At 27.0% G+C, this 14,626-nt stretch overlaps 1 protein-coding gene across 1 annotated transcript; it reads right to left on the bottom strand.

Annotated features, from left to right (window-relative positions):
• Window positions 1–9,196: 9,196 nt before the first annotated feature.
• On the bottom strand, window positions 9,197–13,277 carry LOC122857424. The gene is made up of 4 exons (XM_044159586.1): window positions 13,095–13,277; window positions 12,727–12,962; window positions 11,799–12,644; window positions 9,197–11,714 (listed from the first exon to the last, which is right to left on the bottom strand). The coding sequence occupies exons 1-4, from the start codon at window positions 13,141–13,143 to the stop codon at window positions 9,207–9,209; spliced, it is 3,639 nt and encodes a 1,212-aa protein (XP_044015521.1). The 5' UTR covers window positions 13,144–13,277; the 3' UTR covers window positions 9,197–9,206.
• Window positions 13,278–14,626: the final 1,349 nt, after the last annotated feature.

Raw genomic sequence — 14,626 nt, 5'->3', positions numbered from 1 at the left:
TAAATAAAGAATTCAAATAAAGAAATGTATCGTTTATTATGATGCATCTCAAGAACCAGCTGAATGGTACGGATAAAAGTATTTGCATATGAAAGTAACAGATCACACAGAACAAGTATAGGTGAATGATCATCAACAAAGTTTGTCATGAAAAGCATAATAAAACAATTTATTATTTTTAGGAAAAGTTTATTCGACTTGATGATTCATTTCTAACCCGAGTAATGATAATGCTCCAAACAGCATTAATACTTTAATGAAAATAGAGAGATCCTGGTCACATTGTATCACTCAACGATCACCCAAAGCCAAAAATAAATAAATAAAATACGGTTATTTTATTATTTGTGATTCATCTTGTTTTTTTTGTTATTGGGAATATAAAATTAGCAATGAAGTATCCAGAATTGATATTTATGTTAAAATAATAAACAATTGAAACAATTATTAATTAATAATTAACGTGAAATCTTTATTAATAAATAAAAAAAAAATTTTAAATGTTAAAACATGCTAAAGTAATTTTCACACATATACTAATTAAATAATTAGTTAGATTAATTTATTTATATAAAGAGAAGAAAACACTATTTTAAAAATTTTCTTTCTGAGAGAGTAAAATGTTATTTGAATTTACGTCCTCAGCTGTTACTTCTAGCTGTGAATATTTGCGTTTATTGTTATCAATTTTATTTTTAATACTCCTCTGACTATTATTATCAGAATTAGTTGTATTATTCTTATCACGTAATAATAAGTTTGTACTTTTCAGTGTTGAGCAAATTGTATGGGGAAAAATATTATCAGAATTGGTAAAAATTTTTATATTATTATTGGCAGCTATCCTTTTATCAAACTCATCATTTGACATGTGTTTCTTTCGTGCTGGTTGACTTTTATCTAACACTATTTTTTTGTGAATAAAAGACGATGGTTTTTGTCTGCTATCATTATTTGTTAATTTATCATTTCCATTATTTGATTTTTCATTGTTTTCATAATTAACATTTGTATTTTTAATGATACATGATAATTTTTCACATTTTGCTTTTGTAATTGATTTATTTGTGTCTTCACTTTTTGTTGGTGCTGCTGGATGAAAAGTAGAATTTTTAACAATATTATTGGTGTTAACAATTGTTGTTTGTCTTTTACCGATTTTTGATGATATATCAATATAATCATTTAGTGATGCACCTTTTAATAAAATGTCATAAGCTTGTTTTGCATTTAATTCTTCGATGATAGTATCTGATGAAAACACTTTTTTTAATATCATAAGTGAATTGCTTTTCAATGATATTGGAAATAATATTATTCTTTGGTGAGTTAGATCTTTACTAGCTGGATCATAATATGGTCTATTTGGATTATTCATACCTAATAATTTACGTATTTTTGAAGCTGATATTGTATTTGTGTAGAAAAATAGTATTGAGACTGGTTTACCGAAATATATGAATAATTTAACAATATCTCGATATGCAACATGTACTCTAACAGATCCAGTTTTATCTTCAAGTAATGGTACTGATAATGTTAAACCAGTTGTATTTATAATAATATGATCTGTTGGTATATATTTATATGATCCAATTTTAACCATATGACACAGTAATGCTGACTTCACTTTTAAATTTGTACCAATATTTTTTTTATCAGTATTTAACCAATCATTATCATCATCATCATCATTATGGAAATATTTTTTATCAGGGAATACATTACGGTCATTAGATAATTCATTATTAACATCACTAGTTTCTGTTAAATTAACAATTGTACCAGCTTCACTTTCAACAATATAATTTATTTTTGATATTGGATCTTTAACAAGTGATACTGTTGTTGATTCATTAAATGGTACACCAACCTGTTCAAGTAAATCGTTAACAGTACATTTTTCATTTGGTACATCAAATGTTATTAGTGTTTGTTCATCTTTTGGCATAGAAATCAACATTTTAACAGTATTACCTTCAATTTGATCTTGTACAATTGCTGTTTGTGGATTATTAATGACTTTTTGTAAAAATGCATAAATTTCAATATCATTTGTTGGTAATATTTGATGAGATAAATCTGATATTGATTTACGGTCCGAATCAGGTTTTTCTGGTGATTGATTTGTATAAACTGATAGTACTGATGATTTGTTTTGTAAATATGATCGAGATTTTCGTGGTTTTTGTTGTTGTTGTAACTTTTTCCGAACTGCATTATCTGATGATGATCCACTTTGTAAATTACCACTCGTTTTAACTATGTTTTGTTCTAGTGGATTACTTAAGCACTCTAAGGCACTTGTATTCAATTGACTTGGTGTTAGTAGTGGTGTGTTTGATGGTGCAACATTATTTATAAGAAGATTATTTTCTTGATTACTATTTGCTGCTGATAGTGTTGACTGTTGCTGTTGTATGACTTCATCTTGTGGTTGTTCTAGAACTGGCATTGTTATTGTTGGAGATTTTTCATTTATTAAATTCGATTTATCATCAACAACCACATTACTTATTAATGGCTGAAAAATAAAAAAATTATAATGATTTTTTTTGTTTTTAACACGATTTACATATTTTTTTTTAATTTAAACAAAAATTCTTACCACTTGTGGAGATGTATTTTCAATTTTTATCTGCCGATTTTCTGTATTATTTTTTAGCACCTCAAATACTTGTGTTTGTTGACCGTTAATAGATTCAGGTACTAGTTCTTTTATTTCATTATTTTTACTAACTTTTTTCTTTGACGCTGGGCATAGTAATATTGCTGGTGGTTTTATTGTTGATGTTGGTGATTCTATTAGTGGTGTTATCAACTGTGAATTGTCAAACACTTGTTCTATAAACACGTCATTTTTTTTATAATTGGACTGACCATTATTATTCAATACATCTTTTTGTCGTGATGTTGATGGTGATTCAGTTTCTAAATCATCACCCGATAAATTGATTAGCTCAGTTAATATGGATTTTTTTACTGCTGGTGGATTTGTTGATGGGAATTCCATTAATGGTGTTTTCACCTGTACATTATTCGTTGCTTTTTGTAACAACACATTTTTTTTTTTAGTAGGCTTGTTATTATTTAATACATCTGTTGGTGGCTTTAGTGCTGTTGATGACGATTGATTACCTGAATGATCATCTGATATATCGATTAACTCAGATAATGCATTCTCAATTTGTACCGATGCTTTTTTCGATCCATCTTGCTTTTTTGTTCCAATATGTAATGACGATATTATTGAATCATTTTGACATGATGGTTTTGGTGTTTTACAACCAGCTGCATTATTTACAGATGAATATTTAGCAAATTCTGAAAATAAAAAGCTTGATGAATAGATTTGCCTCTCCATTTTATTAGAAGCAATGAGACAAATTGTTGATGAAATTGATTTTAAATCATCAGGTGTTGCACCAACATCTAATTTTTTTCCAAGATAACCAATGAACACTGATAAATCAGTTTCTAGTGGATCTTTATTTTCAAATAAACAATAGTTCCACCATTCATTTAGATGAATATCATGCTGTTTTATGACTGACTCAGGTAAATATGAAAAAAGTATTTCAAATGATACATCATGAGATTTTTTTTTCCTTTTTGCCTGTCTAATTGCCTCGAGGAAACCAGGATAACCAGCATAATCGAAATTCGGTGAACAAGATGGTCCCTGTTCAGCAATCTAAAACGTCATAAAATTATAAAATTATTGAAAATAATAATTCAATTATACATTTAAAAAATGCATGCTAATAACAACTGTTACATTTACCTTTTCTGGTTCATAATTATTCATTTGATGATCAATTATTATTGCTGATTTTATTTCAATTATTTCGGATTGTTGTTGTTGTTGTTGTTGTTGATCTTGCTGTTTCTGATGTTCAACTATTGTTGATTGTGTATCCCTTAAAATTTCACAATTTTTTTCATCTTTATCCAACACTTCTTCTTTTATAGAATCTAGTTGAATTGTCATATCTCCATTGAATTCTTTAAAATATTAAGAAAACAACTCAGTGAATAAAAATACAGTAAGAGAATTATAACAACCCATTCGACGAACAGAAAATTCTAATAACAATATGTAGGGAAATTAATTAATTGTTTATATTATAATACCTTCTTTAATTGCTGTTGTTGTTGTTACATTTTGACCTTGTTTTTCCATTGTTTATATATAATATGACACGATCTAATTTTTACAAAAAATTTCATAATCCAATCACAATTATTGAATACTATATTAAATATATTTAGAGACTTAATAATAGAGAGAGATCCTACGATTACTTATTCATTATTGTGTCAAAATATTTACATAACCCACATGTTTTTTTTTTCGCTTTCAAGCGGTTTGATTGGCGGCCTTGGGCGGCCTGATAATAAATACTAATAAATACAGTTAATAACAATTCCAACAAAAAATAACTGCAACGTAAAATATGTGCGCTGACTTCTGTTTCCTTTGTGGATATAATCGTTAAATTTTTTTAATTTTTTGAATTATTGATTTGTACTTATTGGGAGTATAAAAAATATGCAAGCATCCGATATTCACGTTAAGATAAAAAACAATTAAAACATGTTCAAGTAATTTTCACTCATATAATGACTAAATTAATTTTTCAACAATTTTTAACAATTGTTTATTTACTTGCGTAATAAACAGATCATAATTTCATTCATTTCATTTTTTTTTTTGTTCACTCTCCATGTCGTTTCTGATCGTTTGTATATTATTGAAGCTGTAGGAAGACGCTAACCAGATCAACTGATGTTTGGGAGACAAAGCCAAAAATAAAAAAATTAAATCCATTTGTTTTACTATTTGTGATTCATCTTGTTTCTTTGTTATTGGGAATATAAAATTAGCAACGAGGTATCTAAAATTGATATTTATGTTGAAATAAAAAACAATTGAAACAATTATTAATTAATAATTAACGTGAAATCTTTATTAATAAATAAAAAAACATTTTTAAATGTTACAACATGCTAAAGTAATTTTCAAACCGATAATAACTAAATGATATTTTATGTCACTTAATTTTGTTTATTTATAATATAAATTGTCAATGTTTAATAGATTAATTTGATTATAAAAAAAAGAAGAAAACATTATTTTAAAATTTTTTTTTCTGAGGGTGAAATTTTCTTTGAATTTTCTTCCTCAGGTCTTACGTTTAGCGGCGAACGTCGGTGAAAAGACCTAGGTTTATGACGTATTAGTACTGAGTAAAGTACATCGTCATCATTTTTTCGTGCTGGTTGATTTTTATCTAGCTTTGTTTTTTTAATAATAACAGGTGATGTTTTTTGTCTGCTTACTTCTAGCTGTGAATGTTTACGTTTATTATTATTATTAATTTCAGTTTGAATACTGCCTTGACTATTATTATCAGAAGTTGTATGATTTTTACCAAGTGATAATAAGTTTTTACTTTTTGATGTTGAGCAAATTGTATTTGAAAAATTCTTATCAGAACTGGTTTTTTTAATAATAACAGATGATGTTTTTTGTCTACTATCATTATTTGTTAACTCATCATTTCCACTATTTGATTTTTCCTTGTTTTTATCACTAGCATTTGTATCTTTATTAATAAATGATAGTTTTGCACTTTTTGCTTTTGTAATTGATTTATCTTCACCTTCTGTTGGTGCTGCTCGATGATTAGTAGAATTTTCAACAATTTTATTGGTATTAACAATTGTTGTTTGTCTTTTATCGACTTTTGATGATGAATTTTTTGGTTTTTTGAGTGATGCACCTTTTGATAATATAGCATTAGCTTCTTTTGCATTTAACTCTTTGACGAATGTATTTGACGAAAATAATTTTGTTAATATCATACTTGAACTGCTTTTTAATAATTTTGGGAATAATATTATTCTTTTGTGAGTTTGATTTTTACAAGCTGGATCATAATATGGTCCTTTTGGATTGTTCATACCTAGTAATTTACGTATTTTAGAACCAGATATTGTATTTGTGTAGAAGAATAATATTGGCTTTGATGAATCAGAATGTATCAAGACTTTATAAATATCTTGATATTGAACATGTACTTTAACTGTTTCAGTTTCATCCTCAAGTAATGGTACGGACAATATTAAACCAGTTGTATTTATGATGACATTATTTTTTGGTGTATATTTGTATGATCCAATTTTAACAGTACGACACTTCAATACTGACTGCAGTTTTAAACTTTTACGAGTATTTTTTGCATCATTATCATCATCATCATTATCACTAGTTTGTGTTAAATCAACAATTGCATCCGCTTCACTTTCAACTTGTTGTTGTTGAATTTTTGGAGCTGCATTACTCAATTGTAATTCAGTTTGTAAATCAGCAGATTTTTCAACAATATTTCGTTTTACTCTTTTACTTGAGTAATCTGATTCACTTGAATTTATTTCACATGGTGTTGATGGACTGGTATTATGATGTACTGGTAATTTTGCTGGTGTTGAAGGTTTTATTGCTAGTGTCATTGTTTTTGTAGGAGGATCAATTGCTTGATTATTGTTTGCTAATGGTTTTTGTTGCTTCTTTTGAACTGCATTACGTAATAATAATCCACTTTGTAAATTATCACCTGTTTTAAGTTTGTTTTGTGCCAGTACTTTACTTGAGCACTCTAACGCACTTGTATTCAATTGACATGGTAGCAATGGTTGTGTATCATGATGTGCTGATAAGTTTGCTGATAGTCTTGGTGATTGTATTGCTGGTATCAATGTTTTTGCTGATGATGTTTGTAATTTTAATGTTACTGATGTTGGTGTTAATGATTTTAAACAATATGTTGATGGTGCAACATCATTTGAAAAAATATTAATTGCTGACGGTAGTTGTTGCTGTTGTAATTGTTCATTCTGAACTGTATTACCTGATGATAATTTACTTTGTAAATTATCAGTTGTTTCAGCTTTATTTTGTTTTAATTTTTCACTCGAACACTCTAATACACTAGTATTTAATTGACATGGTATTAATGGTAATGGACTATGATGTACTGGTGATTTCACTGGTGCTGCAGGTTCTATTGCTGGTGTCAATGTTTTTGTAGAAGGATCAATTGCTTGATTGGTATTTGCTGGTAGTGTTAATTGTGGCTGTTCTTCATCTTCATTTTGTTTTTCTTTTGGAATTGGTATTGTCGGATCTTTTTTATTTGATGAACCTGTTTCATTATCAACGACAATATCACTCATTTTCGATTGAGTTGGCTGAAAAATAAAATCATTATAATGTTTTTTCTGTTTCTAACACGATTTACATATTTTTTTTTTAATTTAAGGAAAAATTCTTACCTCTTTTAGAGATTTACTTTTAATTGTTATCTGCTGATTTTCTTTATTATTTTCTAGCACCTTAACTACTTGTGTTTGTTGACCGTTAAAACATCCAGGTATTAGTTCTTTTATTTCATTATTTTTACAAACTTTTTTTTTTGATGCTGGGCATAGTAATATTGCTGGTGGTTTTGTTGATGTCGGTTTTATCAATGGAAGTATCAACTGAGAATTATCAACTGCTTTTTTTAAAAACACAATATTTTTTTTAAAATTAGTAAGCTCATTGTTATTCAATAGATCTTTTGACTTTTTGAGCAACTTCGTTGGTGATTCAGTATCTAATTCATCATCTGATATATCAATCACCTCAGATAATTTGGCTTTTTGTACGTTATCAATTTGTACTGATGATATTTTGGATCCATCTTGCTTTTTTGTTCCAATATGTAATGACGATGTTATTGAATCATTTTGACATGATGATTTTGGTGGTTTAAAACAATCTGTCTTATTTATAAACATAAATCTCAATGAATTCATTTGCTTTTCCATTGTATCTGTCGCAATCAAACGAATTGTACATGAAATTGATTCTAAGTCATCAGGTGATGCACCAGCATTTAATTTTTTTTCAAGATAACTATTTACAACTGATAAATCAGTTTCCAGTGGATCTTTATTTTCAGATAAACAATATTTCCACCATCCATTCAGATTGAAATCATGCTGTTTTTTGACTGATTCAGGTAAATACGGAAAAAATATTTCAAATGATGCATCATGTGATTTTTTTTTTTCTTTTGCTTGTCTCACTGCCTCGATGAAACCAGGATAACCAGGATAATCGAAATTTGTTGAACAAGATGGTATTTGTTCAGCAACCTAAAACGTCATGAAATTATAACATTATTGAAAAAAATAATTTAATTTTACATTTAAAAAATGCATGCTATCAACAACTAATACATTTACCTTTTCTGGTTCATTATTATCAATTATTAATTCTGATTTTATTTTAATAGTTTCAGGTTGTTGTTGTTGTTCAACTATTATTGGTTGTTATTCGTTTGAAATTTCAGAATTTTTTTCACCTTCATCCAACACTTCTTCTTTTATGGATTCCAGTACAATAGTAATATCTTCATCAAATTCTATAAAGTATTTAAAAAACATCCAGTGAATAATACAATAAGAGAATGATTCATAACTTATTCTACTAATAGGAAAATAATATAATGATAATATATATGAAAAATTATTAATTGTTTATACAATAATACCTTCTTTGATTTCTATTGGTGTTGTTCTGTTTTGACCTTGTTCTTTCATTGTTCATATAAAATATGACACGTTCTAATTTTTACGAAAATTTGTAACAACTGAGTTATAATTATTAAATATTTTATTCTACTAATTCTACGATTAATTATTGTGTCAACATATTTACATAACCATTAATCCACATGTTTTTTATTTTCACTTTCAAGTGGTTTGATTGGCTGCCTGATAATAAATAAAAAATCCAATAAAAAAATTTCAACGTACAATTTGTGCGCTGACTCCTTATTCTTTTGTGGACATAATCCTAATTATATTTTTTTCTTTTTTGAATGATCGATTTGTGCGTCGGTAATATAAAAAATTTTAGCAAGCAGTTGGTATTTATTTTAAAATAAAAAACAATTAAAACGATTATTAATTAATCATTTACGTGAAATCTTTATTAATAAATAGAAAAACATTATTAAATGTTAAAACATGCTAAAGTAATTTTCAAACATATAATAACTAAATTATATTTTCTGTCACTTAATTTTTTTGGTTTATAATATAAATTGTCAATGTTTAATAGTCTAATTTATTTATGTAAAAAAAAGAAAACATTATTTTAAAAATTTTCTTTCTGAGGGTAAAATTTTATTTGAATTTTCTTCCTTAGCTGTTATTTCTAGCTGTGAATGTTTACGTTTATTATTATTAATTCTATTTTCAATACTGCCTTGACTATCATTATCAGAACTAGTTATATCATTTTTATCAAGTGATAATAAATTTTTACTTGTCAGTGTTAGGCAAATTGTATTCGAAAAAGTATTATCAGAATTGGTAATGATTTTAATATTATTATTGCTTGCTATCTGTTTATCAAACTCATCATTTTGTGCTGATTGACTTTGATCCAACTTCGTTTTTTCAATAATAACAGGTGATGTTTTTTGTCTGCTACCATTATCCTTTAATTTATCATTTTTATTATTTGATTCATCATTGTTTTTATCGTTAGCATTTGTATCTTTATTGATACATGATAACTTTTCACATTCAGCTTCTGTAATTGATTTATTTGAATCATCACCTTTTAGTGATACTGCCGGATGAATAGCCGAATTTTTAACAATATTATTGGTAGTACCAATTGTTGTTTGTCTTTTACCGATGTTTGATGATGAATTATTTGATTTTTTTAGTAATGCACCTTTCAATAATATAGCATTAGCTTCTTTTGCACTTAATTCTTTGACGCACGTATTTGATGAAAATAATTTTTTTAATATGTTAATTGAATTGCTTTTTAATAATTTTGGGAATAATATTATTCTTTTGTGAGTTTGATCTTCACCAGCTGGATCAAAATATAGTCCTTTTGGATTATTCATACCTAGTAATTTACGTATTTTAGAACCAGTTATTGTATTTGTGTAGAAAAATAATATTGGCTTTGATGAAGTAGAATGTATCAAGACTTTATAAATATCTTTATATTGAACATGTACTTTAACTGTTTCAGTTTCATCCTCAAGTAATGGTACTGATAATATTAAACCAAATGTATTTATGATGACATTATCCTCTGGTGTATATTTATAAGATCCAATTTTAACAGTACGACACTTTAATGCTGACTGCAGTTTTAAGCTTTTACGAATATTTTCATCATCATTATCACTAGTTTGTGTTAAATCAACAATTGTATCAGCTTCCCTTTCAGCCTGTTGTTGTTGCTGTTGATTTTTTAGAGCTTCATTACTTAACTGTAATTCAGTTTTTGAATTAGCAGTTTTTTCAACAATATTTTTGTTTATTCCTGTACTCGAGCTCTCTGATACACTTGTATTTATTTCACATGGTGTTGATGGTTGTGTATTATGATGTATTGGTACGTTTTCTGATGATATTGGTGATTCAATTTCTGTTGTTTTTGCAGAAGAATCAATTGCATGAGTATCATTTACTAATAGTTGTTGTTGGTGTTGTTGTGACTTTTGAACTACATTAACTAATAATAATCCACTTTGTGAATCACCACTCGTTTTAACTATGTTTTGTTCTAGTATATTACTTGAGCACTCTAAGGCACTACCATCTTCACTTTCAACAACATAATTTATTTTTAATATTGGATCTTTAACAAGTGATACTGTTGTTGTTTCATTAAATGATATACCAGCCTGTTCAAGTAAATCATTAACAGTACATTTTTCATTTGGTATATCAAATGTTATTAATCTCTGTTCATCTTTTGACATAACAGCCAAAATACTAACAATATTACCTTCAATTTGATGCTGTACAATTGTTGTTTGTGGATTATCAATGACTTTTTGTAAATATGCAGTATGACTTGTTGCTTCCATTTCATTATATGAATTATCAGAATTTACTGATCTATCAGATAAATCTGGTATTGATTCAGTATCTGGTTTATCGAAATTTTCAGGTTTATCTGGTGATTGATTTTCATTAACTGGTTTTACTGGTGATTTTTTTTTAAAATATAATCGAACTTTTTGTGTTTGTTGTTGTTGTTGTTGTGCCTTTTTTTGAACTGCATTAACTAATGATGATCCACTTTGTAAATTATCACCTGTTTCAACTTTATTTTGTGCCAGTGCTTTACTTGAGCACACTAAAGCATTTGTATTCAATTGACATGGTGGCAATGGATGTGTATTATGATGTATCGGTAAGTTTTCTGATGATATTGGTGATTCAATTTCTGTTGTTTTTGTAGGAGAATTAATTGCATGAGTATCATTTGCTAATAGTTGTTGTTGGTGTTGTTGTGACTTTCGAACTACATTAACTAATGATGATCCACTTTGTAAATTACCACTCGTTTTAACTATGTTTTGTGCTAGTGGATTACTTGAGCACTCAAAGGCACTTGTATTCAATTTACTTGGTGTTAGTAATGGTGTGGTTGATGGTGCAACATTATTTGTAAGATTATTTTCTTGATTCTTATTTGCTGCTGATAGTGTTGACGGTTGCTGTTGTATGATTTCATCTTGTTGTTTTTCTGGAATTGGCATTGTTATTGTTGGAGATTTTTCATTTTCTGAGTCCGATTCATCATCAATAACGGCATAAGTTATTTTCATTAATGATTGCTAAAAAATAAAATAATTATAATCTTTTTTCTGTTTCTAACACGATTTACATATTTTTTTTTTAATTTAAGGAAAAATTCTTACCTGTTTTAGAGATTTACATTTAATTGTTATCTGCTGATTTTCTTTATTATTTTCTAGTACCTCAACTACTTGTGTTTGTTGACCGTTAATAGATCCAGGTACTAGTTCTTTTATTTCATTATTTTTACCAACTTTTTTCTTTGACGCTGGGCATAGTAATATTGCTGGAGCTTTTATTAATGGTGGTATCAACTGAGAACTATCAACTGCTTTTTGTAAAAACACACTATTTTTTTTTAAATTTGTTGGCTCATTGTTATTTGACTTTTCTAACAATGTCGCTGGCGATTCAGTATCTAAATCATCATCTGATATATCAATTAATTCAGGTAATTTCGATTTTTTTACATTCTCAATTTGTACTGATGATATTTTTGATTTATCTTGCATTTTTGACGATACTTTTGATTTATTTTGACATGACAATTCTGGTGTTTGGTAACTATTTGTATTTACAAAAGAATATTTAGCAAATTCTAAAAATAAAAAACTCAATGAGTGAATTTGATTTGCCATCTTATCAGATGCAATAAGACAAACTGTCGATGAAATTGATTTTAAATCCTCACATGATGCACCAGCATCTAGTTTTTTTTCAAGATAGCCAATGAACACTGATAAATCAGTTTCTAGTGGATCTTTTTTCCCAATTAAACAATAATTCCACCATTTATTTAGATGAATATCATGCTGTGTTATGACTGATTCAGGAAAACATGAAAAAAGCATTTGAAATGATACATCAGGGGATTTTTTTTTCCCTTTTGCCTGTCTTATTGCCTCTATGAAACCAGGATAACCAGAATTATCTAAATTCGTTGAACAATATGGTATTTGTTCAGCAATCTAAAACATCATAAAATTATTTAAACAATAAATTAGTACATTTACAATATGTATGTTGACAAAGCATGCTAGCCACAATTACCTTTTCTGGTTCATTATTGTTAGTTTGATGATCAATTATTGATTCTGATTTTATTTCAATAATTTCAGGTTGTTGTTGTTGACTTTGTTGTTGATTTTTAACTATTGTTGAGTGTTTTTGTTGTTGTTCAACTATTATTGGTTGTTTATCTCTTGAAATTTTAGAATTTTTTTCACCTTCATCCAACACTTCTTCTTTTATGGATTCCAGTACAATAGTAATATCTTCATCAAATTCTATAAAGAATTTAAAAAATGTCCAGTTAATAATAATAAGGGAATTATCATAACTTATTTCACTACTAGAAGAATAATATACTAATAATAATAACATGTAGGAAAATTAATTAATTGTTGAAACAATAATACCTCCTTTAATTCCTGTTGGTGTTGTTTTATTTCGACCTTGTTCTTTCATTGTGTATAAATAATGTAACACGTTCCAAATTTTACTATGATTGTGATAATTATAATTATTGAATAAGTACTATATTATTTAGATTCACACTTAACCATATAGAGAGTTCTACGATTCTTAAATTGTGTCAACATATTTACATAACCCAATGTTTTTTTTTTTTTTTCGCTTTCAAGTATCGTTTGATTGACTGCCTGATAAAAAATAAAAATTCCAATAAAAAATTGTAACGTGTAATTTGTGCGCTGACTCCTTATTCTTTTGTGGACATAATCCTAATTATTTTTTTTTCTTTTTTGAATGACCGATTTGTGCGTTGGGAATATAAAAAATTAGCAAGCAGTTGATATTTATACGTTAAAATAAAAAACAATGAAAACAATCAATAAAAAAAAGAAAAACATTATAAATATTGAAACATGTTAAAATAATTTTTACTCGTATTCATATAATAACCAAATTAAATTTTTAACAATTATTTATATTCTTGCTTACTCGCTTATAATTAAATATATATATAAATGTATATATTTTGTTCACTTAAAATATTTGTTTTATTAATTTTAATATTATTGATCTTATTGATAAGTTATCAATGATTGTTATCAATGATAACAAATTTAAATAATAATTTTTTTTTTTTAATCGATCAAAGGCATAGAGGGTAAAACTTTATTTGGATTTTCTTCCTCAGCTGTTACTTCTAGCTGTAAACGTTTGCGTTTATTATTATCGATTTCATTTTCATTAGTGTCCTCACTATTATAATCAGAATCAGTTGTATTATTTTTACCAGGTGATAATGAGTTTTCATTTTTTGATGTTGAGCAAATTGTATGTGGTGGAATATCATTATCAAATTCATTAATGTTGATATTATTATTTGCTAAACTTCTATAAAACTTATCAATTGACGGGATCATACATATTTTTTGTTGTAGATTACGTATATCTAACTTTGTCTTTGGATTATTTGGAAGTTTTTTCTTACAACGATAACAACGATTAAAATCCATTGATGTAGAACCACAACTATGACACACTGCAAATTTTCCTTTAACGTATTTTGGTTTTTCAATAGTATCAGTTGATGTTACTCGTTTGCTATTATTATTTGTTAAGCCATCATCTACACTATTTGATTCTTCATTGTTTTCATCATTAGCATTTGTAACTTCATCTTTTGATAGTAATGCTGAATAAATAGTAGGATTTTCAACAATATTATTGGTATCATTAATTGTTGTTTGTCTATTATCAATATTTAATAATGAATTATTTAGATCTTCTGGTGATGCATCTTTTGAATATATAATATCATTAACTTCTTCTTCAGTTAATTTTTTATGCATAAAAACTTTTGATGGAAATACTTTTTTTAATGTATTAATTGATTTTTTTTTTAATAATTTTGGGAATATTATTATTCTTTGGTAAGTTTGATCTTTACTAGCTGGATCGTAATATGGTCTTTTTAGATTGT

Source organism: Aphidius gifuensis, linkage group LG5, assembly GCF_014905175.1.
Source record: "Aphidius gifuensis isolate YNYX2018 linkage group LG5, ASM1490517v1, whole genome shotgun sequence".
NCBI lineage: Eukaryota > Metazoa > Arthropoda > Insecta > Hymenoptera > Braconidae > Aphidius > Aphidius gifuensis.
The sequence above is the reverse complement of the archived record's forward strand: the minus strand, read 5'-3'. Positions and strand labels throughout refer to the sequence as shown.

Coding starts and splice junctions, on each gene's coding strand:
- LOC122857424 (XM_044159586.1), bottom strand. CDS start 13,143: ATGAAAGAACAAGGTCGAAATAAAACAACACCAACAGGAATTAAAGGA. Junction 12,963..13,094: donor ACCAACAGGAATTAAAGGAG/GTATTATTGTTT, acceptor AATTCTTTATAG/AATTTGATGAAGATATTACT. Junction 11,715..11,798: donor AATGTAAATCTCTAAAACAG/GTAAGAATTTTT, acceptor TTTATTTTTTAG/CAATCATTAATGAAAATAAC.